The 26,021-nt window shown below is 37.2% G+C and overlaps 2 protein-coding genes and 1 long non-coding RNA gene across 3 annotated transcripts; 1 reads left to right on the forward strand and 2 right to left on the reverse strand.

Moving 5' to 3' along the window:
- Nucleotides 1-1,611: 1,611 nt before the first annotated feature.
- On the reverse strand, nucleotides 1,612-17,935 carry LOC133723531 (alpha-L-arabinofuranosidase 1-like). Its single transcript, XM_062150381.1, has 18 exons — nucleotides 17,823-17,935; nucleotides 17,421-17,578; nucleotides 17,255-17,309; nucleotides 16,329-16,540; nucleotides 15,920-16,041; nucleotides 15,663-15,816; nucleotides 15,258-15,327; nucleotides 13,264-13,409; nucleotides 13,127-13,172; nucleotides 12,987-13,039; nucleotides 12,543-12,687; nucleotides 10,850-10,968; nucleotides 10,652-10,723; nucleotides 10,464-10,567; nucleotides 8,097-8,153; nucleotides 7,783-7,981; nucleotides 2,343-2,489; nucleotides 1,612-2,014 (listed from the first exon to the last, which is right to left on the reverse strand). Exons 2-18 carry the CDS (start codon nucleotides 17,565-17,567, stop codon nucleotides 1,868-1,870), a joined length of 1,995 nt encoding a protein of 664 aa, XP_062006365.1. The 5' UTR covers nucleotides 17,568-17,578; nucleotides 17,823-17,935; the 3' UTR covers nucleotides 1,612-1,867.
- A 1,129-nt stretch (nucleotides 17,936-19,064) lies between these two features.
- Nucleotides 19,065-20,919, forward strand: LOC133723216 (protein FAR1-RELATED SEQUENCE 5-like). The gene is made up of 2 exons (XM_062150032.1): nucleotides 19,065-20,741; nucleotides 20,838-20,919. The coding sequence occupies exons 1-2, from the start codon at nucleotides 19,177-19,179 to the stop codon at nucleotides 20,917-20,919; spliced, it is 1,647 nt and encodes a 548-aa protein (XP_062006016.1). The 5' UTR covers nucleotides 19,065-19,176.
- Nucleotides 20,920-21,625: 706 nt separating this feature from the next.
- On the reverse strand, nucleotides 21,626-23,021 carry LOC133723532 (uncharacterized). The gene is made up of 3 exons (XR_009853084.1): nucleotides 22,955-23,021; nucleotides 22,728-22,860; nucleotides 21,626-21,940 (listed from the first exon to the last, which is right to left on the reverse strand). It is a non-coding gene; the product is annotated as an uncharacterized LOC133723532 (long non-coding RNA).
- Nucleotides 23,022-26,021: the final 3,000 nt, after the last annotated feature.

A 26,021-nucleotide genomic window follows, 5' to 3' on the forward strand; every position in this document is an offset into this window, starting at 1 on the left:
AATGGCTATAGAAATGACCTTCCCAAAACGTCTTGGAAAATTTCCACTAGTTTTTTGTGGGTTATTTTCGCTATAATTCAATTTCAATCGTGTATCATTTTAAATACCCATTCAATTGAGATCTTTATATTGTACCATATGGAATGGATTTGCAAATTTCATATATCAGCGGCCGTTCTAGTAGGAGAGCTTATTCTCATACCAGAACTTCCTCTTTCTGCTGATTGGGATTTTTTTCTTCTTGTTCTTCTCCCGGCCCCATCCCAATCTTTCGATTCCCCGAAGACTGCCTAGGGAACTTCTTGTTTTGTTTTCCTTTCTTTTTTCTATTTCATCTGGTTTGTGTTCAAGAAAGAAGAATAGCTTGGAAATTTTTTTTCCTTTTTTTTTTTTGGGCAACTTTACCTGGTCTGGGTTTGAAGAACATAAAGGAATGGCTTGGAATCTCTTTATTTTTTACTTCTTTTTGCCGGATCTGGGTTCAAGAACATGGAGAGAATGGCTTGTGATTTTTTTTTTCTTTTCTATTACCATGAATTATTGCAGATGGTGTAGGGAAGGGATCCCTGCGGATAAGAGGGAGATGGAGGTAGGATTGGGAGTTGCAGAGGATTGTGAAGAAGAAGAAGAATAGAGTGAAAATACCAAACTACCCTTTAAAAATTGAATAATGACATGAGGCTAACGGTGTTATTAACGGCGTGTATTTAAATGTAGTCGGGTTTTATAGTCCAGGTACCAAAGTGTAGTTAGTGTAAAGTGAGGCACGTTAATTCACAGTGACCTTTAGTTCAGGTACTGTTCGAAAAATTCTCCCTTTTAGGAAATCTTTCATATTTTGTTTTAGGGAACTTTCTTCTTTTGAACTTCCCTATTTCTGATTTTCTTGTTTTAAAGAAAGAATTCAGGAGTCTATCCCATTAAGGATTCTTGAGAGATGACGCCAAGACTTGAAGGAGAAGAAGACTTTTTGTCGTGCAAAGAAGAAAGGAATGATGCACAAAAATAAAGAGGAATTCAAGGAGTTTTATTCACATAAATTCTCCTTATTTCGTGGAGATAATAAGGGAGTGTTTATATTCAATATTTATTTCTAGTTATCTTATTTCCTATTGGTTATGACTAACTAATTCTGATTTTCCTCTATTGTAGGAGTTCGCTGTAAGCACAACTCTTGGAGGAAGAAGTTAACGCAATTCAAAGGTGGGGAAGGTGGAATTTGCCGTGCAAAATTCTTGGGAATTTAAGAGGATATGCCGTGTACTCCTTATGGAATGAAATCAGAAAATACAAGAGAGGAATAAGGGATGTATCCGGTCATTATTCAAGGGAAATAAAAGGAACATTGCATGACTAACTCTAGAGATATCCAAGGAATATACTGTGAGTCTTTAAGGGGAAAAGATATCAGAAAATTCAAGACTTTGCCGTGAGAAAATCAAGGAAACTTGGAGGAGAATGCACCTCTAGATGAATGGCCAAGATCGCATCACAAGAGAGGAGGATTCCTCTATAAATAGCAGCCACTCTTTACGCCAACAATCCCACACTCATAAGTGTCTTGACTTGGCTCTTTTATCAATTTCAATAGGTGTAAACTGCTATGAGGAATTATTCACAAGCTACCTTGAATTGCCACAATTTTAATCCATTAATTGCAACAAAATACAACTCCAACATAGACTAAATCAGCTTGTACTACGAAGCTAATTACAGTACTTAATATAAACATGGCCAACGGCATTAATCTGATACAAAACCTGCACTAGTAAATCAACACAAAACAAGGTCCAATTTTGATTGGGATATAATTTGTGGATTATTTTATCTTGATCACATTTACTATAAAATATTAATTTCATATCTTTTAGATAGAAGACAGGGAGAAAGAATCAGCTCCAGTCCTGATATAGCTTGGTTCCATTAACAAATCAATTGAAGTGAAGGAATGTGCAGAAAGTCCAACATCCATTTCCTCACCAGCCTGTTCAAGTAGACTCAGGTTCGGTATGACCTGCACATAACAAAACACCAAGTAATATTATATTGGATGGAAAGAACAAATATCATAATGTAATGTTTGTTGAATAGTGTCCTAGTACTCATCCGCACATTATACACGAATTTTATATAATTTTTGGTCGTGCAATGACTAATATCTCACTCACATATGATGCTAAATTCTGTATCACCATTGTTCTATTAAAAATAATGAATATAAAGTAGGGTAGAAGTTGGTCAAAAAAAAAATAAAAAATAAGAAGGAAACAACACAGAATCTCATATACATAAAGTTCAAAGTTAAATGCAATGAAGCGAACATTCATTCCCGACTCAAATACCTTCTTTGGCTCACCAAACGAGTTCTCATCCATCACATTTTTAGATGTGAGCACAGTCTTGGTTGATCCAGACAGACCAACAAAATTTGGCCCCAACCCATCAACACGGATCGTAAGATTCACTATGTTGCTTCCAAAGTTCACAATCTGCAGAAAGAAATCACAAATAAAATGTCATGGAACACGACATACACCATATTAGTAGAGAGTGCTGAAAGTAGAACGAAGCTGCTGATGAAACTAACATAGGGATTCAAACACCTAACAGTAATCTTACACAGCAATAACAGAGAACAATCAATGGCTTCCTTGGAGATGATTTGTATACTACTTCAGTCAGATCGTAATATACCCACGAAACTCTTACCATTCTGCCTGAAGGCATGCGTAAGTTACATTGCGTGCTTGCCATTGGATTTGGAAGTAGAAAGAATTATGTGCTAAAAACAGCATAAGGGTTCTTAGAATTGAAAAACTTAGTAACAGAAGCTAGATAGTAACCAATGCAGAAAGCTTTACCCTCCGCTAGAGAGTTCTTAGTTTCATCATTAGTCCAAAAGATCGAGAAACCAAACAGAGAATGGAAAACAGAATAAATCTGGCACTAAGTCTGACACATACGAGTCCTTAATTCTGACTAAAAACCAATATTGATGTTCTATTAGGACTCCTGATCTAGTCATAAGATAGCAGTAAAATACAGAAGGGAAGCTTAATATTGAAACCGGAGTAGTTACCCTGGCCCACCAACTCAGGTGGACAGGCCCGTCAGCATCCCTGATCGACCATATGCAAGCCAAAGACACAAGAGTGGCTGAGAACCAACTTCCAGGCCCTCAATTACAGAGCTGTCACCTTCCTCATCGGATCCACCATAAGGCAAACCACCCATGATCTGAACTAACCAATGCACTTTCATCCAGAAAACCCAAAACCACATCAATTGCAAAGATGAAGGCACCAAAACAACACCGATAATTTTCAAAACTCAAAATTCAGCAACTCCCCTCAAGAACAAGAAGTTGTCACTCCCAGCAGTCGAAAATTGTTTCCATAGAACAGTTACCCGGCTCCCAGCAATAGGAAACTGTTTCCGAGAACCTCTTCTCTCAAACTCTAAGTGATGAAGAATACGAGCAGAATATTTTAAGTCAGGATTTGGAAAGTAGTTCAAATACATCTAGGCTTTTATTATTAGGATTCTTATTATTATTATTAGGACTATTTCTTTAGGATTCTTTTAAGCATAAGGATATTTTATTCAAGAATTATCTGAGCCTCCCTATAAATAGAGGCCTTTGTAGTCTTTTATTTTCAGAATTGAGTTAATAAAAATTGAAAGCTTTTGCTTCTCTCCAGGTTTGTGTGATGCAACCTAACCTTAGGTGTGATGCCTAAGTTCTCTGGGTGTGATGCCTAGAAACCCTACTCGTGTGATGCTAGTAATTCTATCCCTTTTGTTCTTAAGTTTCTTATTCTAAATCCCTTTTCTTTCTAACAATCGAGACTGCTGCAAATAAACCCTAGTTCTACAGTTCTTTTGCTACTTGTCCTGCGTCATTTTGGTGCTGTCTGTAAACAAACAGTTTGATCTAATGGCTACACGATCACGGAAAAACTTCAGGGGTCGTATGATTAGCGAGATGTTTTGTTGCTGAAGATTTTGGAACAACTTGAATTAATGGACGCTTGGCTCACAAAACTAGAAGGTCCTGGGAAAGCTTCCACAACTAAGAAGGCAAATAAAGAAGAAGATACTATAGTCCAAGACACCAACACTAGCGACAAAGAAGAGACGGAGCACCAAAAGGAAGGTGGGAATGACAGTACCTTCGACTACGGAACTTATGAGCCATCTGATCTAGACAAAGACTTAGATAATTCATTCTGTTATGTTGTTAGACACAATCTAGCACCTCCTACAACTCAAGCTTCAAATGCAGCTGCTGTCTCAAGTTCTGCCGTTGAGTGCCTCAAAATTCCAGAGCAGCCACACCCGCAGCCATACAAGGCAGCACATGTCCTTATGGGAAGATCATGGTTATATGATCGAGATGTGCACCATTGTGGAAAGGAAAATACATATTATTTTCTCTTTAACAAGAAAACGGTTGTCTTGAAGCCTATGAGGACAGTTGACAGGGACATATACAGGAGAAGGACGCTCAAGACACCTGATGCAACCAAGGGGAAGGTTCTTCACATTCTTATGTCAAAATGGTTTCAGATTGAGCCTGGTGATTTGGGAAGGGGATTCTACACCTTTAACTCGCCGGAATCGAGTCTTTCAACAGGGGGAGAATGATGAAGAATACGAGCAGAATACTTTAAGTCAGGATTTGGAAAGTAGTTCAAATAAACCTAGGCTTTTATTATTAGGATTCTTACTATTATTATTAGGACTATTTCTTTAGGATTCTTTTAAGCATAAGGATATTCCTAGTTATTCTAGAATTGTTTGAGCCTCCCTATATATAGAGGCCTCTGGAGTCTTTTATTTTCAGAATTGAGTTGATAAAAATTGAAAGCTTTTGCTTCTCTCCAGGTTTGTGTGATGCAACCTAACCTTAGGTGTGATGCCTAAGTTCTCTAGGTGTGATGCCTAGAAACCCTACTGGTGTGATGCTAGTAGTTCTATCCCTTTTCTTCTTAAGCTTCTTATTCTAAATCCCTTTTCTTTGCTAATTGTCCTGCATCACTAAGGTTCACTTATCACCTTTTTTCTTTTGGACTAGATATTATTTACTCTCTGTACTTTGTCCCTTAAAACAGTTCAGTCCCTCACCTTCTAAATTCAACATATTGCTCCTTGTTCTCCCAATTTCTCACCCAATAGATCCAAAATGTCTATTATACCCCTCACTTCTTCTTCTTTTTTTAATCTATTCTTCTCTTTCCCCCCCCCCCTGCTTGCTTCTTCTTCCTCTTCCACCACCGAGCTTTCTCTCTTGATCGAATCTCAGCTCTCACTCTCTCTCCCTCTCTCCCCTCCTTCCATGGCGGCTTTTATCAGCCCTAACTCGAAGAATCACTCTCCACCAAGCTCTAGTCGAACAGTTTGGATCTTTCCCCCAATATTGCCTCCTTCATGATCAAGTACCAGCTCCCCTAATTTCCACTTCCCCAAAACCCAATTCACAATCTTCCCAAACCCTTCACTCTTCTTCTCCCAAAACCTCCTCAAAACCCCACTCCCCACAAACTCCTTCCAAAACCTAGCCCTCAAAAACGGCGACCAGCCAGAGTACCTCCAACCTACCTCCTCAAATCCACCTCTGCCACCCTCACCATCCCTGCCTTTGATTGACCTCAGCCTCACCCTCGACTTCCCTTCCTCAAATCTCAGATTTCATCTCGTCCAGGGAAGCCCTCTCATCGAATCAAGATCATTATGCCGTTCTCTTCGAATCAAGATCAAACCAAGCACACGATAAAGCTCAGGGCCGGCCTTGATGCTGGGCAGTCTTGGCGACCGCCCAGGGCCGCAATATCAAGGGGGCACAAACTTTTGATTAGCCCATATATGATTATATATATTGGAGGCACATTTATATATGTTGTGTGCAAGTTCATTAGCTGAAACAAATCAAAGACGACAAATAAAAGTAAACCAACGGACCAAAATAAATATTTCTTCTAATCTAAAATAAATATTTCTTCTAATCTCTCAACTCCCGAGGGAGACCTAGCTTCCACTTTCCCAAGCTTGATTTCTCTCCTTTCTCTCACTAAAAGACAAAGAAAACGTCTCTTCATATTTTTCGCTCCTGCACTATGGGATATGATCTCTCATCTTACGAACCTTCTCTCACCCTTTTCTTAATTTTTTTTTGTTTTCCTCCCCAAGCCATCAAATATCAAGCTTTAGAAGGATGGTTTGAAGTAAAGAAAGGTACTTATTCTCATCTAATTTTAATTAAGAAATCTTTTTTTTGTTATATTTTCAATTCTAGAGACATTTTTGCTATTGACAAAATTAGCACTTGAGATTGGAGATTTGAATGAAAGGTATTATTTTGATTTGATTTTGGTTAAGAAGGAACTATGGTTTTTTTTTTTTCCTTATGTGGATTTGAGTTATTAATTGGTAATATAGGTTTTATAACCTTGCAGAAAAGGTTGAAGAACAACTAAATGATGGGGCTAGCAAGATTCACATTGACATGAAGAGTTACTATCTACTTAACTTATGTTTGACTTCTCTATGGAGAACTCAATTCTTGAAGACTTTTTTTCTTTTCATTTCATTTTTGTTGATGAATATGCAAGAGGGTCTTATGATACTTTTCGCCCAGGGCCTTGAAAAACTCAGGATCGGCCCTGATAAAGCTCAATAACGACAAGATATGGCTGGTCTACACCTCTTTGCCGATCGATTTGACTAACCACTACTTATCTTTGATTACTTCTTCTGACTTTTCCGACATTGTGAGAGTTGCAGTGCTGCCTGACCTAGAATTCGAGGCTACCCTTGATCGGTTCAGCTCTCGCTGCCCAGTTTCGGGTCTTAAGAGATGGGTTTAATTTGGAGTATAAGTGGGATTAGGGCCGAAGAATGCCGCCATGGGAGAGGAGAGGAAAGGGAGAGAGGGAGAGAGAGGTAAGCAGAAAAAATAAAAATAAAAGAGAGAAAACAAAATAAATTTTAAAAAAAAAAAGGAAGTGGGGTTATAATAGGCATTTTGGACCTATTGGGTGAGAAATTGAGAGAACAAGGAGTAATCTGGTGAATTTAGAAGGTAACGGACTGAACTGTCATAGGGAGCAAAGTACAGGGAGTGACTAGTATTTAGTTTTTTTTTTTTTTTTTTTAATGATATAAACAGACAACAGGTGCAAACCATTTCTTCAGACAAGACAAATTAAGGAGTTTCAAATTTGGAATAGAATATGAAGAATAAACAAATGGATTGTTTAAGCAACTCAAAGGAAAAACCTTTATGGACCAGGTGAATTACCAAGACAAATTAAAAGGGTTACAGAATGAAAGAAGGGGAAAAAAAAAAAAAACCAGAAGAGAATATCATTAAAATGACACTTCAGATAAAGTTATTTGTCATTTTTGATAACCCAGAAACCCTCCAAACGGCTCTGCGAACCCAGGCTCCAAACTGGGGCCTCCTGCCAAATCCAACAATCTTCGGGCAGGAAACTCTAGGAAATTGCTACTATAGTTTATATACAAGCAACTATTGAGTACCGGTATCTAGTACATATCAATTGAAGCAGCAAAAAACAGTAGTTTTACAGCTTGTTTCCATATCGGACATTCCGGCTATATGTAGGGCCATAAGAACGTTACGAAAACAGCAAATTCTAGGTTAGCTAAAAAATGTTGAACACTCCAAAAAAAAAAATTGTTGGAATGCAAACCAATATGAATTCAACATCATGAAGCATAAAACTCACTCAGATCAAAATATTAGCATAACCAACATACCTTAATTCTTAGGTAAGTATTCTGATCTTCAGAACTTTTCCACGAAATTGCAGATGCAAGAAGTGAAGTAGAAGAATTTGTTTGGAGTGTTGCATTGAAAATAGTTGCTCCACTTGATTCACTAAAAAGACATTGCACCCAGTAGCTAGGAGTTCCATACAGCTGTGAGGAGTTAAACACGATTGCATCTGGGTTCCACCTTCATGACAGAAATTTTCAATTTTAGTAAACTAAACAGGAATTATGATCCTCTTACAAAAACTAGAATAAATTAAAGATAATTTTGGAGATAAATAATGAGATCACAAAGTTACCGCTTGTTATTGGCATTCACAAAGAGTGGCGCATAACTTGCCATCTCAACAACATCACTGCGATTAATAGAGGGGGAAAAACAGTGGAAGTACTCAGTAGCTGCCCGTCTTTATAATTAAATATAGTTTTTCTTGGAATTAGGTTTACAGATGCTCAGCCCAGAAACACAATATGCAGTACAAAGATATGACAACAAGCACAATAACAAAGCAAAGGAAAATGAATTACTATAAAGAATAGAATCAATAACTTCTGTCATGGTAATCCTTGATCAGTATACCCTAACACACAGACTCTTGTTTAGAGTGAAGTATTTAGAGTAATATAATATTCTATATCTAGATAAAAGCACAGTCTAAATTTGTTATATAGCTCGGCTCATTTGGTTTTCGATCCCACGCTTCGATAGTAGTAGTACATTCGTACTGCGTGATTCTTCTGTAGCACGCTAGGAAGCATATCTTGAAGTATCACCAACAGGGTACAAAGTATAAGCCATCAGACTCCTTTGGTACACAATATTAAAAATTACAAACTAAGCCTTCATCCCACACTTGGCTGCCTATCTTCGGTCAAAAATGAGCATGTGTGAATCATGTGACGATGTCAAAACAGGTGAGCCAGAGGTAACTAAGGAAAAGAGAAAAAAAAAAATATCTGTTCATTGAACTACAAATCAACACAGTGCTACCTGTGTATAGAAAAATATATATATAAATTCCATTTTTGCAATTTCTACAGTTCAGGGGTTCTCAGCAGACATTATCCCAAAGTATAACTCTCTCCCCCCAATACCAATGAAGAGAAAGGTAAATGCAGGGATCGTAACAAACATCTGCTACAAGAGTCTATGTCTCCAGAGTCCAGAATCCAGAGTTTGATCACAGTTCATTAAAGTCCCTTACTTCAATATGTTACTTTAATACGTTATCCTAGAAAGAAATGAAAAGAATCTGCTCGTAATTAATTTCCTAAAAAGACATACTCGTCGTTTGGTGATTCTTTTTCTTTTTCTTTTTGGTCTGAAGGGTTTTGGTAATTCAATCGCCAATATCACACTGTTGCCATGTTACACTAATTAAAACAGGCTAATCATCAAGTAGCTAGATATTCTACCCATCCCACACTGTATATTAATCTTTTGCTAGCTAGTATTTTAATTAACAAGTCATTTTATAATAATCAGACAAGTCATCTTAATCTAATAATTAAGTCAGATTTCATTTTCTGTTTTGCTATTAGCTCCCCTTTTTTTTTTTACTCAGTTTAATCCCAAATCAATAAACATCTTGTTAGCTGTTGATTTATCAAGTAATCATATCATAATAAGGGGTTCTATAATGGGTAGGGTTTGAACTTTCCTACACCGGACTCAAAGTAACCCAAATTTTAAAACCAATCAAATAGGAAGCCAAGTTCCCAAAACGGCAAAAACCAACCACTGAGATGCCTCCGAAATTGATCCCATAGAAAAAAGATCTGGAGGACCTAAATAATATTATAACGTGCGGGTGAAATGTAATAATAAGGTGTAGGAGTAATCAGCAGGCTAGATTCAATGATCCTCGTGGTGGAGGCAATAAGGTGTAGGAGTAATCAGCAGGCTAGATTCAATGATCCTCGTGGTGGAGGCATGGCAATTGGCATGAAATTGATGTACCTGTGAGAGCATGACTAGTTGAAGTTGGAAGAGCATAATGTGTGGCGCAGTAAAGAAGTTAACCTAGTTGAGAATTTACTTAACAGAAAAGAAAAGAGATAGGAATAAAGAATAAATATAGGAGAAGAAATACCCTCGAGTAAATGTCACATGCATGACACCCAAAATTTTTTAACACAAAATCAGACGGAGTTGCGGTCAATTCAAGATTGGCCATTTTGTAATATAGCATCATAAGTTGAGCAGCAAAAAAAAAAAAAAAAAACGTTGTGTAGGTATCTGGCACCAAGCCTTTCAGATCTGGCAGGAAGGAAAAAAAAAAATGAAACAATAAATATTGTGGTATCTCTGATATGTGGAAGCCACTGGACCAGTCTGCCCTTCATATTTCCGATGAATGAGACAGGTATAAGGTTTTACCAGCTTTCCATGGATTTGACACATGCCAAAATGCAGGAAGAAATATGCATTTTTTGCAAAGAGAAATTTTATATTTCAAAATAATATAAGAGAAAATATCGATCTTCAATTTTGCATGATCTTATGTGAGAGACAGATATGGTTGGGAGCCAGGCAACAGACCTTGTCATGTCCAAATTGTCAAAAACTATAATTGTATTGTCCTGCTGGAACTTTTGGGAATGATTGATTGCTTATATAGAATACGATCAAATCAATGAGCCATTGAATTATAAAGCTATAGAACCTGTTTTTTTCAAGCCCAATCAGAAATCCGGCTTCTGCCAATGCTGCAAGAAGACTTCCTGCTCCAGCATCTTTTCCGGTCACAGCATACTCACTCACAAAAGCCTGGAGCATATTGAATTCACAGAGAATTAATAATTACCAATTCTCAGGAAAAGTAATAAATCAGAAGAAAGCTCATCACTATACCTTGGGACCCTTACGTGGTGCACGATCAAACCGATGAGCCATCGAAAACATGTTGCTTGCTGAAGTATAAACCTAAACAAAATAATCGTATTTCAAACCTCGCTCCATGTTCCTAAATCAATGACCCCACACATTGAATTGTAATGGAAATCCACTAGAAGCTAGATCTTATACAAGTGCTGGTATTAAGAACTTTACATGAAAGTCATACAAATCAGCTGGATGATCCAAAGGTTGAGAAGAGCCATCGCAGTTAGAAATTATTTGGATGTCTGGATAGGCACGCTTTATAGCACTGTAGAACTTAAGGTAATTTCCTGGTCAACAGAAAGTGGAAAATCATAAGTCATGTTAATATACAAATTCCCACAACCAGTACACATTCTAATCTAAGCCTTGCATCGAACCTAATGTCTCTCCAACTATTGCCAATTATTGTGTATGGCACTGTTAACTTTAACACTATATCAGAGACAATATAATTCATTCATAGGTCCTGCTCAATTTGGCCCGCTCCATGTCGCTTTCTATAATTGATCCACTTGATTTTCTCAGTGAAACCACATGCTGAAAATATAATGACACAAAGGAACTTAACACATTCTAAGCAGTTTCACACATAAATGATATTTCATAAATCAGTCCAAGGAAAAGCTAATTTGCTTCATCTCAATCTCCCTGCACATCTTCAAGCATCGAGACACAGTTTCTGGACATCCTCGGGACAAGGTTTCATACCAACATTTGTCCCAGCTAGGTAGTTCTGAAGTCTTGTACTATCCACGCTTTATTACAAATCCACACCTTCTGTATCTATCTCTCTCCATCAACTCGAGCATAACCAAGTAAAATTTTTCCCTTTCATTGTACTCTTCGACTACTCAATGGAAGGGAAAAAAAATGCCAAGGATGACAGAATGACAGAATGAACAGAAGAAGAAAAAAAAAATAGTGGAAAAAATAAAAGAATTTCTAAGATGAGGTTGCTGCCAAAATCACAGATCAGGGATGGGTTTTCCTGGGTTGCTGCCAATCCCGATTGAAGCCCTCTCTCATATTTAGGGCTGGGATCGGGCCAGGCCGGTCCCAAAAAATGTGGGAACCGAGACTGGAACTGAAACATCGGATTCAGTTCAGGTTCGTCAATTTCTGGTTTCAAAACAAGAAAAACATGAACTGATTGTTGGTTCAAATCAGTTCAGGTCTCTTGGTTTTTCATTCCCATTTCATCATTGAAACAAATCTCCGAAAACCCAGATCTTTCGAAATCTGATTTGAGTTTGGAATTCAATATATGGGTTTCGAAATCAGATCTGACTTTGAAAATCTGATCAGTGGCTGCCTGCATGGTTGAAAGGTATTTTTTTTTTCCCAATTTCCCAACAATCCAGAATGTATTCAGATCCAGAATCATAGAAGGCAGAGAATGTTTTTATGCATGTGACGAAAAGGGGAAGGAAGTCTAAAGAGGGAAGGGGCAAAAAAAAAAACCCTTAAAGATGCCCAGAACCAAACTTGCTGCCAAATTTGTTCTTACTCTGCACCACGTTGACAGAATGCTTTTGAATTTAATGATGCACATTTTCCCAAGGAATGAAAAAATCGTTTGGTGCACAAACCAGTAATCTCAAGTTTGTTTTATAGAAAAAAAGTTGCAGATCATGCATGAACTAGTTTGGAAAACTAGATCATTATCTGATTAAGTATTTTCCAAATCTGGAAGCTATTCACTATTTGGAAAGTCAACCATATATTAAGCACATTCGTACTAGCAATTATGTCATGCATGCAGAAAGTGAATCTGTGCTGTGCAGTATACCCGAAAATTAATTTGTTCTATCTATATAAACATTACTTTAGAAGAAAATTATGACCTACAAAATATCCAAACCTCGGTAATTCTTTTTGCCACAATCCTCATTCCCAACAGCAACATATCTCAAGTCAAAGGGCTCTGGGTGTCCCATTGCGGCACGGAGAGAACCCCATGTAGAATCAGGATCGCCCCTAGCAAACTCAATACCATCAAGAGCTTCCTGTAAAACAGAAAATGTCATTGGAATTTGGAACTGAAAGGGATCACATAAAAAGATGTTGATTCATAAATGAACAAAATACAAGTACCACTAGCAAAATACAAAAACAAAAACAAAAAGCACAAACCACAAAACAAAAACAACAGAAACAAACTTGATCGACTAAATCTCGTCTTTTGGAATCTGACGTTTCTTCAACGAAAGCACATAATCAGCTGTATGAATATAATTCTGAATAGCAATCAACCAGCACTATATCACAGATTAGCTAATAAGAACTGGTCAGACTTCAACCATACCTGTACAAACGGTAAGACATTGGAGGTATCAACTTGATCATTGTGGCTGATTCCTATGAAATTTATATGTCAATAATAATAATGATAAACCCACAAAATCATAGAAAAAGAAAGGCACACAATAAAGAAATGTGAAGTACCATTGTTGAACACCCAAATTGGCCGTGTACCAAGGTCCTCTGCTAGCTGCAAAAACAATGTTTGTATAATTCTATGTAGTTCAACCACCATTTTATTCAAACATCAAGCATCCCTGAGCATTTAGCAAGATACCTACTTGCAAAAACTCAAAATAACCAAGTCCATCATCAGTCCAGTACATCCAAACATCACCAAAGTGTCCAGGTCTCTCTTCCCATGGTCCAATTGTTTCTTTCCAACGAAATGCATTTCTTAACCATTCACCTTCAACAAAACAGCCACCTAAAGCAACACAAATAAAGAGCACATCAATTCTTCAGAACAACGACACTCCCCCCTCAAGCTGGAAACTTATCTATCAGCAATTTCCAGCAATGCAAAAAAGCGAAATCAGACTGCTTTCTTTCCATAAGGACATAAATCCTAGAATAAATGAAGACAACAATCACGAGGATATCTTCTTCGTGAATCAATAATGTAATGGTATCTCTTGTTCTGAAACTAGATAGAAGCTGTTATCCATTTCTTTGTTCGGTTTACTTTTTTTTTCCCCCTTTGTGGTGAAAACTGGGTAAGGGTAGGACTACTTATATCTCAAGAAAATATTGGTTTATAATCCATGTTGTAAAAGAAAATTTAAGGGAATCAGTCTTCATTTAAGATGAATTCAGAAAGAAAGTCACTTTTAATCTCATATAAGCTGTATAGTTTCTAAGAGTGAAACACAAAATGTAATTAAAAGCAAATATATAGTCATTTTATCTATTCTCATTCAAATGCGCACTCACTAAATAGCTCACTTCCTCCATTATCAAAACAACCAAAATATTGATTTAAGAAATAAAGAACACCCGGGAGGAAATTTGAAATGAAAGGTTTGTCCGAGGTGGATCCATCTTTAGCAACCCTCACCCTCTAGCATGGAAATGGCCATCATAGAAAGACACCCATGAAGGATCTTCAGGACCTTCAAATCCAGGAGTGTACTGTTCTTTCAAAACTAACTCAGCGGTCGTGGTAGGTAGTAGGTCGGTGAGATCGATGGCTTGTGGAGAAGCTAAATTGAACCTTTCATGCCTCTAATGAAGAACTTATAGGAGGCGAGCAAAAAGGCAAGAGGAAGATAAATGAAGACAAAAGAGAAGCAGGAAGAAGACATCAATGCATTTAGTCAATGTCGATCAAAAGTTTCTGCAAATAATAGATTTTTCGGATTGGTTGTATAGCAGTAGCTTGTTTTGTTGTTTTCATTTTGGATCTTACTGGTGAGGCGAATCGGATGGATGATTTGATTGAGCAGATCTAGCCTGCGGATCGGAAAAAGCTTGTAGGTCAAGATGTCCTACTCTCTATATGCAGTGGTGGCGATATGATGGTTTCTGGATGTGTCTACCGGCCACTTAACTGATGGTTCCAATGTCAATAGCTCAAGCGATAGGCACTCCTTGCCCTCAGAGAAAACATTGTCTTTTGGTTCAAGTTACCAACATCAATCCCTTCCTTACAAGGAGTCATTGACTTTGGACTCAAGGTATGGCCTGAAGCTGAAAACAACTATCCATTTTTTTTCTTTTCTTTCTCAAAATTTTATGATTAGTATTGTTTAACAATTTTGTCAGTCTGGGTTGTTAGTCCTTTTAACATTTAACTGATTAAATTTATTTTATCAATGTAGATAAATTATTGCCATGTGGTGCTTATTTAGAGATCAACATAAATGGTGGAACCACAAGTCCCATGTATAGCTTGACAAGTCTTTAAGAGATTTGGTAACTCGGTGTATGATGTCGTGAACTTCAGTTATTTTTTTAGCCAAACTCAACCCATCATCTCCATATGCCAGTGAGATTCGAACCAATGACCTCCCTGGTGTGGATTTATAAATATCTAACAGGTTACAGCTCACCAACATGTCCAGACCACGGTATTGATCATGAAAGGTTTTGTAGTTAGGATATTAATTTAAATGAACCCTAAAGTTCAGGTTTTTCTGAAGTTTTATGAATTATATAGTTGATGATATACGGGGTAATTACACTCATGTCCAACTTTCCCACTCACTACTCTAACTTACAACAATAAAACCAATGAGGCAAGAGAGAGAAGAGGGGTGGGGGGGAGGAGATTTACCTGGAAATCTAATAAATTGGGGTTTTAGATCTGCCAACATGTCGACAAGGTCCTTCCTAAATCCATGTCCCTGAGCCAAATAAAAGGATACATAATGGATGCATGCATGTGATTATAAGCAGGCTCCTAAATCCTAACAAAATTCAACCAAAAAATAAAAAATATAAAAAATAAGTCGTATCAAATTAAACTTTGAATGTTGGGAACTCAATAATGTTGGGTATAACCATGAGATCAACTTCTGACTTTATCAGATTACTGCCAATTTTTCACTTTACAACCAGATGCTAAATTTCTATGAGTTTAATAATTTTCACTGCAGTTCCAAATTTAATTGTATTTGAAACCCACAGAAGAAGCTTAAGTTGTGATGAACATGAATGAATTTGTAGAGGAAAAAAGAACCTTGTATGTGTCCGAAGGCATGACGGACACTTGATCAAACCATATCAACCCTTTTCTGGTGGTTGTCAATTGCAATCTTGAACTAGGATTTGTTGCTTTGGCTTCCAACAGAACTTTAAATTTCGTCCAGTTTGAAATTTCTGAAACAGAAGCTCTGCAAGGTAATGGAAATTTAATCTCTGATTCCTAACGCAGAATACAATTGTTCTAGCAATAAAGTCTTGATTACAAAGTCTCTGCATAAAGTTGATGCTCACATAATGTTATCAGCAGCAAGAGTCTGCAATCCATTGGAACTCGTCAACGATACAGATACATTGATTCCTCCAGATGAACGAACATAAAGAGTTACAATGTAGGTCTTCCCTTTTTCGACATTCTGAAAAGGAAAAAGTGTAAGAATAGGACAGTGGCAGGGAGTCAGAAAAATGTAGCAAATATACAAATAAACATAGGCTCCAGTAAGGTTAACCCTATGAAGAACTAGAAGAGCTGTTTATTTATATATAATATATAAACACATGTAATTTTTACAAGGGTTTCACCAGGGCCAGTAATGGGATTGTAACTTAAACTTGTAAACGGAGAACTCGAAAACACGTAATGAGTTAACATAGCTATACGTGGAACTGAACCAATAGAGATTTGGAGTTAAACAGTCTTTACCATGCCCCAGAACCCAGGGTTATAAATTCCAACACCCCCAGAAGGACAGATATTGGCATCTTGGCTGTCACATAGAACCTCCATTCGAAGTGCAACTTTATTGCGCTCGAAACATGACGACCGGTCCGTCGATACAAGCAAAGATGACTCATTCCCAATAATTGACCAGGGATCAATGTTGGAAGGAGTGTTAGGTCCCCCAGATTCAAAACCTGAGGGAAGAAGTTATTATAAACCCCATTCTTAAAACAGCCAATCAAATATAGCTAATGGTAACATTACACTCCATTTTATACAAAATAAAAATCTAAAGAAGTCATTGTAACCATGGACTGACAGAATAGAGAGACAATCCAGACAAGAAAGAAACCAAAAAAGTAAAAAATAAATAGAACATAAATAAATAAAGCAAAGTAGATATGTACTGCTTATACGATGCAGAAAATGATGGAAGAAAGAAGGAAAATTCTCAACAATGTGTTCAACCAAACTTGCAGAAGCATGTAGCCTTTTATTAGCATGAACAGAAAGGTTTTGCATCCAGAGTGAATTAACCATATTTTGTTAATTTTCATTCAGTAAATGTTACAAGAAGTAGCCAAAACCCATCCATCCACTCCCAAACATATGAGTAGCAAAGCAGGCGTGGTTCATAACAAGCATACCAGATTGGAAAACAAACTCGGAAAATGTAGAAAGATAACACATACTGGCACAAAAGCACAACCTTTGAAGTTGCAGCTTCCATACTAATTGAAGCACAGTCATATCTAAGTTGAACAATATTCAATGAGCATGTAAGGAGTAGGTCCACATGCGATCCCACTCTTTTCATAGAAAGACAGATCCCTGTTTAGTAGCTTTCTATAACAACAAACATTCTTTTTCACTCTGTATTATCTGGAGTTTTGAGAGTTGAGAAGTACCTCTGTTGCTTACAAGCTCAGCCCACAACCCACCAGCGCCAGCATGGTTAATCTCCTGCAGCGAAAAGCATTTGAATACATATATAATCCAGAACCATTGAACAAGCAACCACAATGTTCCACTAAAACTAAGCAATAAATCAGACACAGAATAAGCAGAACTCACCTCGAAGAAAATTCCAAAGAGTGTTGGAGATATTAGTCGTCCGGATGATTGAGAAGCATCAACAAGCAGCTCTGCTGTCTGGTTTGTAACAGCGAAACATTGGAACAGAAAGCAGCAGCAGCAGCAGAGCAAGACGACGGCCTTCATGGCTCAATACCCTAATTAATCAACAAACTCGAACTGAGCAGCTCAGGTCAGCTTACCACATGGATGTTCAAAAAGGAGACGAGACTTTTAAGTCTTCTAATCGATCGATAATTCAAGGGATACCATCCCCATCCCCATCCCCATCCCCATAATAATAAGAAATGGATTGAAGAGGGTGGACCCGGTCTTGCTAACTGTTGAGTGTGAGATAATTACAAAAAGTGGATTGGGTGGGTTTGCCGTGCTTTCACGTACCCGTCGGAAGACTGGATGTGGATTACAAGCAAAGCAAAGACTTCCGCTGATCACTCTTTGTTGCGTCGCACGCCACATCTGTCTCTAGACTAGATACGTAGAGTCTCAAACTTCCGCAAAAGACTAATAATAGTAATAATAATAATAATAACTCCATTTGTGAGTACAGCCGGGCTAAAACTTCCCAAAACCCGGTCCGGCTCGTGAACGACCGACCCATACGATCCCAGCTTTTCGAAAATTGTGAGCTTTTGGCAAAATCCGGATCAAAATATTTAAGAAAAGGTTTGGGTGTTCCCTGACTGTTTCTTAATTTTATCCAAAAAAAAATCAATCAGGCCCGAAATAGAATGAGCTGCTTTTTTTGCAGAGATCGTTAAGACATTGATAACTTCCTTAAAGCTAGTACGGTTCAGGTTAACAGATTCAGTCCGTCCATTGGTTTAAACGAGTTAGATATTGTAAGACCTTGGAAATTTGTTATTAATTCCTAAAGGTTTCCTGGGATTAATAAGGTGTTCGTTTGTACGATTTCGTGGTTCGAGGGTGGAGTGGAATTATTTTCGGACGAATAATTATTTGAAGTGCACGTTTTAGGGGGTTCACAAATGTTGACTTTTTATACGTTTAGATTCTGTGAGAACTTCCTTCATGAAAGTTGTAGAGCGCGTCGATACGAGTTCGTGGACATGTGGAACGCGGATATCGGAGTTCGTATGAAGACGTTATGGCCTTCGGAAAACGTTTCCATTTTGGTTAAATAGCAAAAATCCCAAAAATTTTCAGAAAACCCGAAAATTTCCAAAAAGGGAAAGTTTCTCCCCCGACCTCAGTTCCGCCCAGCCAACTTCGGCGGCTTCGTTCTCCGCCGTACGGCCACCATAGGCCGTGATTTTTGTTCCTATTTCTTCGCCTCAGTCCCAAATTCGTCTCCATGAAGTTTCACGGTGTGGGTAGACCTGTGCACGACGCTACAAGGCCGAGAAGTTGCACGGTGGAGCTGCAAATCGCCGGCCTTGGTTCTCCCAGCTCCGGCCACTATAGCTCGAGTTCTTTGAGGCCTTTTGTAGCCCAGAGGAAGTAGAAGCTACACCCAAGAAGGCTTGCAGCGATTTGATCTGTGGTGATCGAATTTTGAGAAGTTAACACAGGCTTGCACCGTCGTGTTTCAGAAGTTAACACAGTTCTATCACAGCAACTAAGCTTGGTAAATGTTGAGAAACATAAACAGTTTGAATTCTTTGGTGTTCAGGCAGGTGGCATTCAAAATATTAGTTTTATACAGCGTGATCTATATAATTATGGAAGAACTTGTCGTGAAGAGAAGAAGGGGCATGATGGAGATCTACTGTACATGCATTTTCAGAATGAGAAAGAAAAAGATTCCTCTTTTGTCTATACAATGGAGTCAGATGAGGAAAACAGAGTAAGACGGTGCTTTTGGGCTGACTCAATTTCAAGACGAGCTTACAGCTTTTATGGAGATGTAGTTATCTTTAATACTACATACAACACAAATCGGTATGGAATGATTTTTGCACCATTCACTGGTGTTAACAATCATGGGCAGACAATCATCTTTGCTTGTGCATTCTTGAATGATGAGACGGCCGATACTTTTGTTTGGTTATTCAAGGAATTTCTAAATGCTATGCCAGGAGATGCACCAGAAAATGCCCCCAAGATGATTATTACTGACCAAGATCCTGCTATGACTAAAGCCATTGCAGAAGCACTCCCACAAACATTTCATAGATATTGCAGTTGGCACATTCTTAATAAATTTTCTGAGAAGCTAGATGCGATTAAATATCGGGATTCCTACCAAGACTTTCATAGCTGCATATGGAATTCAAGTAGTAGAGAGGAGTTTGACTCAAGATGGATTGAAATTATTGAGAAGAGTGGGTTGAGTGATAACAAGTGGCTGGAGTCGATATACGAAATTCGTTCATCATGGATACCAGCATATGTCAATCATGTTTTCTCAGCTGGAATGTCAAGTAGTCAAAGAGCACAGAGTCAACATTCTTTCTTCAAGAATTATGTTTCTAAGTGGAATTCATTGGTGGAATTTATGGTTCAGTTTAAGAGGGGACTTCTTCACCAACGCCATTCTGAGTTAGAGGAGGATCATATTAATATTGATGAGAAGGCAAAAACTGTCATGTCCCTTGACATAGAAGATCATATGGCCAAGGTTTATACACGTAAACTATTTTATGAAGTTCAAGAACAGTTGAGAGACAGCTTCAAATATAAACTAGAACTTATGTTTGAAAATGTCACTCAAGAACAGTTTAAGGTTATGCGAAAGAACATTGATACTTGTAAGTTTCGTGAACTCACTTACGAAAAAAAATCTGATTTTGCATCATGCAGCTGTAGAAAGTTTGACAGTGAAGGGCTCCCATGTCGGCATGTTTTGGCATATTTGATTAAGATCCAAGATGTTGATAAATTGCCTATTCAGTACATCTTGAAGAGATGGACTAAAGCTGCAAGACAAAGAGTTGTGATAGATTCTGATGGAATGGAGATAAAAGATAACAAAGCTTTACTTGCAAGGAGGACTAAACTATTCGAGCATGCTAAATATGCAATTGATAAGGTTATGGTGAGTGATGAGGCTTCACAGCTCTTTTTGGAAGCATTGCATGCTTTTTTGGAGAATATTAAACCATTAATTAGTAATGAAAGTGGAAAAAGTGCAGTAGGTTTGGAGACAAAGAATGATCCTATTCAACATGTTTTTAATGAACCAGATCAAGTGAGAGCAAAAGGGTGTGGGAGAAGGTTGAAGAAAGGAAAAGAGAAGAAGAAAGTTAAGGTAAAGGACAGTCAAGGTAGGCAATGCCATAGATGTGGACTATTTGGTCAGTCACATGACAAAAGAAATTGTCCAACACTTCATGGAAGGTAAGAATCTATAAATACCTGTGTTTGATATTATTGAAACTATTCAACATTTTTATCTATTCATATTAATCACTTTATTTTTGCTTATTTATGTAGACCTGCTATTGATAAATATGGGGATTCAAGTTCCACTAGTATGGATGATGATAGCTGTTCATCATCTCATTTCGCAGAATAATGTCTCAAACACTGACCTGTGTTTAATTTGGTCAGTTTAAGGTAAGAGGGTTTTGTGGTGTGTTTGATTTCTCAGGTTTCTCTTTGGAAGATGATTTTTGGTGTTAGCTTTATTGATTAGCTACTGTGGTGGTTTTGAGTTTGTTGAGAAATAGATATTGTGATTGGTTTTATATAGGTTTGTGGTCTGTTTGATTTTGCAAGTTTTGGATGCACTGATCAGTCTGCAGTAGGTTTGGGGTATGTTTGATTCTGCAGGTTTTGGATGCATTGATCAGTCTGCAGGTTTTGGATGCCATTTTGCATCTTGTCAGAGTTGTTTTGGATGCCATTTTGCATCATGCCATTCTGCAGGTTATATGGCAGAGTTGTTCATAGTATTGTTGGAATATTGTTGGAATAGTGGCTAGTCAAAAGTTGCTGATATGTAATGATTCCAGAAAATGAATGTAATTGTAATGATTCCAGAAAATGAATGTAATTGTAATGATTCCAGACAATGAATGTAATTGTAATGATTCCAGACAATGAATGTAATTGTAGTGATTCCAGAAAATGAATGTAATTGTTTCATTCCTTCTATAATACTGTATAGTACAACAAATGAAATTCTGCAGCATAGCAAGAGCAAAGCTATGTGCACATTACATTAAGAAGTAACAAGCTTTACTGTGATTCCAGAAAAATTCCAGAAAATGCACATTACATTCAGAAGTAATATATACACTGTGATTCCAGAAAATGCACATTACATTCACATTACATTTAGTGTTTACTACTACAAACATTCCACAAATGAACACAGTTTTCCTCTCCCACAGCCAATACATTATGCAGCAACCAATCCACCTGCCTCAAATAGAAATCGTCACTCATTGCCGGTGCATCCCAAGCTTGAAGAATCAAACACATCACAAAATTCATAACAATATTCACCAATAACAGCAACAATATTGAAACCAGCGTAGAAGCTAATCAATCAAGCCAATAGCCAACTTGAAATCATCTTGCAAATCCAAAACCTGAAAAATCACACACACTAGATCAGTATCCTAAAAGCTCTATTGAAATTTCATGTGCTTCTAACAAATAAATGACTTTTACATAACTATAAGCTCTCTCAAAACTGGACCTTAATGCACGGTTTTGGCAACTGTTCTAATAACACTTCAATGGATCACTAGAAAACTCAAAACAAGTGGTCCATCTAGTACTCTTGAAAAATGTAGTGAAATTGGGGCCAGCCAAGGCCTTATGGCTAATGCACATTCAACTGCGAATTCGAGGGATTAACCACAAGCTAGCAGGTAACTAACTGATAGTGTCAAGGCTTGTAACTAATAGATGTACTTTAACAGCATGGAAACCAACCCAGGAACTATTTTTTCAAAAGTTCTTTTAATAAAATCAAACAACATCCTTCAACTAGACTCTCAGATAAAGTCATCTATTGCCTGGATCAAGGAATCAATGTCTGTGATTCTCGAACTTGATCAAGATGCTTGTATGATTCTCATCGGAAGCATATATGATTCTGCCTCACATGAGGAAATGTATTTATGTATATGAGAATTATATAACAACATTTTTTTTTTTCGTCTGATGCATATATGATTCTCATATACATATCTTTTTAAACTGCTTAAATCAATAGAACCAGAATATAGGAACAAACAAGAAAACCAGGGGGCAAATAAGAATATGCTCATCAGAGGAAACCAGAGTATAGGAATAGGGCAAAATACAACTAAACAAAAAATCTAAGTAGGTACGCATTTAGGAAATCATAGAGAAAAAACCAGAGAAAACCTTTTTCAATTGAGCCTCAAGATCATCCCTTTGTCTTTCAAGCTCTGCAACCTCAGCTTCTATTTTCTTCTCTCTTTCACCCACTTCACTAGCTTTAGACGCACGAACTTTTAGAGCTTCCTCCTTTTGGATTCTGTACAACCATATAATGAAAAATAGCACTTAAAACATGAGCAGGAACAAAACCAATCCTCAAAACTGATTGGATAGAACATGTCACTGTTTACAATCAAAGATGTTTGCAAATATGTTTAAACAAGCTTGAACTCTTCTTCTAGAGCCATTACAATCTCCCATTATCCAAGCTATTGATACGCTAAAAGCAAGCGCATAATTTAACCCTGAAATATCTTTAGTAGTATAAGCAAATAGGGATCGTTCTATTCCGGGGATTGAGGGTACACCTGTCATTGTCAAACAATTAAAACAATTAAAATTAAAACAAAGTATAATATTCACAAAGATATTCACAACTATAAACATTTTACACGAAAAGGGGGATTTTTGGTTTTTGATTTCTAAAAATTAAAACTAAGTTAACAAAACAATTAAAATGCAAAAACATAAAAATACGAATGGAATGAGAGAACAAAGATCAAAATCGAAACTTATGATTAAAATTGATTCAAACCCTAATATTATTCATCTAAGTCATGAGAAAGGAGTTGATCATGTGAAACGTTAAAAGCAAACAATTTCCCATATTTTACTTTTCAATGCTAATTAATCTAAGTGAAAGCACAAAGACTAATCCTATCAAACATGCATTCAAGCCCTAGAAAGCTAGTCAATCATGACATGTTCAACGCAATAAGCACCTAGAAAGGCTATCAACTCAAGTGTGCAACTTAGTATGAAAAAGTCCACCTAATTGCAATTCTCTTTAATTAAATTCGGTTTTTGTACAAAACCTTTACTACTTTTCGATTCAAGAACACAAAACCAAAAAGTTGATTCATGTTCTTAAATTGTAGCACCATTCATATCGAAACCCTAAGTGTTTGCAACCACATAAGATTAAAATACAAAAGTTATCTATAACGCAAATTTAATTAAACAAACCCACATAAGCAACTTTCGAAGAACAATATATGAATCTGAAAATTTCTCAATTAATCATAAAATTCCAGAAATTAATAATTGTTCAAACACATATGTCAACTAGTTCATAACCAACGAAATTCAAAGCAAAGGTTACAAAGAAGAGGTCGAATTACAACGTGAGATGAAGATGGTGATGAACGAATGATGTGGTAGTCTCTTGAATCTCGAAAGCAAGCTTCAAGGATGGTGGTGGATGATGATGCTCACGGCAATTCTTCTTCTCCCTTGGCCTTGCTTGAATTCCGTGGAGATGACTAGAGGATGGAGAAACTCACGGCTATTCTAGAGAACTTTTCTGATTTTTTCTAAAGTGTAAATTGTATGGAAGAGAGGACCCCTTGACGTTGAGAAAGAGGGAGTATAAATAGGGACGGCAAAACTTGGTCTCCAAGCCGTGTAAACCTTTAATAAATCAATGGAATTAATCTGAAAATTCCACATAGTTTCCTCCAATGATAGCTTGCCAAGTAAGCCCTATGATGTGGTCCAACCAATCACAAAACTCCATTTTAATTCCCTAATAATTTTGGCCGAAATTCCCTTGCAAATATTCTGATTTTTCTCTTTTATTTCGGCCAAACTTCCTTTAGGAATTCTAGGGATGAATCTAGACACCTTTTTAGCCGTTTCTTGATGTCCACACTTTGTCTTTCCTTAAAACTCTCCCCTAGAAAATCTCTTGGCGTAATCTTCTTCATATTTTCTGATTTTTCACGCCATCTCCCTTGTTTCTCTCTTGGCTTTGGACGGCAAACATCTCTAGGGTTTCTTCATTGCGTCACAAACCCTAATTCCATGGGCTTTTGGGCTTTTGATCCATTTTGCCGAAAATCCAATTAAGTCTTGAGAGTTCTTGGGCCTTGTTGCTTCAACTTCAAGCCTTGATACCTTCCAACGTCATAACACTTCATTTTTCTATTTCTTTTTCATAGTAACGTTGGAAACTTCATTGGTAAGCTTTCCTCCTTTTCGCAGGGTTTCCTGGTTGAAGCAGGAAAACTTCTTTTCTTCATTTCTGCTCATTTCTGTTCCTCATTTTTGCTCCCCTTAACGTTCGCAAGCTCCTCTTTCCATTTGTGAGTTCATTTCCACTTTTTAGCTCGGAGGTCCTGAAAATAGAAACTAGTAAGAAAAATAGAAACTTTCCTAAAATGAAAAATGGCAACTTTCCTAAACTGAAAATGGGAAACTTTCTAAAAATGAAAAATAGAAATTAACGAAAATGGAAACTTACTAGAAATGATAAATAGAAACTACAAAAATAGAAACTTTCTACAAATAGGAACTTTCCCATTCAAAGAATGGAAACTTTCCTAAACAGAGTTTTACTAAGGAAATAACGCAGAAAATGTAGGGAAATGCAAGTAAAACGTCGCATTAAAATGCTCCTATCAGCTATCTAAGCCCAAATCTTTTTCGAAATGTGCATCAGGAGTCACCTGTAGATAATTGCAGAAAAGTCAGTAATCCCAAAAACAAAATCAGTAATCCCAAATCAGTAATCCCAAAATCAGTAATCCCAAAAACAAAATCAATAATCCCAAATACAAATCAGTAATCCCAAATACAAATCAGCAATCCCAAAAACAAAATCAGTAATCCCAAATACAAATCAGTAATCCCAAAATTAGTAATCCCAAAACAGTAATCTCAAATCTCGAAACAAAAAAGAAACCCAGAAACATAAAGAAGAAAAGTCCCAAATATGGAAAAAACCCTAAATTTTGTAATTGGAAATCAAACAAATCAGAAAAGAGAGAGAATCCATACTCTAGATGTGTTTCTCTGCTTCCAAGTCTCCAACTTTTGGCGCGAAAACTCCAAGGGATTACTGACCATAAGAGAGCTACAATTTTCATGAGAGAAAGGAAAAAAGAAAGCTTCGGTTGCAACAATCGTGCAACCTGAGATGAGTTTCTAGTATTTAATTGGAGACGAGAAGACCAGTGTTTTGGGTGGAGACGAGATGGAGAACCAGAGACGACTTTGGTTGTATCGAAGTGGAGAGCGTACAGTTCGTCTGAGTTTTCTACTTCGACCCGCGTTGGTTTGGTTTTTGGGAAGAGATCGATCTGAGCCATTGAATTTCATTTAAAGCAACGGACGGCTGTGCGTGACCCATCCGCAGATTTTGTATAGCAAGGACGTCCTCTTTGGATCCTTGCTGTATATATATATATATATATACAG

Source organism: Rosa rugosa, chromosome 7, assembly GCF_958449725.1.
Source record: "Rosa rugosa chromosome 7, drRosRugo1.1, whole genome shotgun sequence".
Classification (NCBI taxonomy): Eukaryota; Viridiplantae; Streptophyta; class Magnoliopsida; order Rosales; family Rosaceae; genus Rosa; species Rosa rugosa.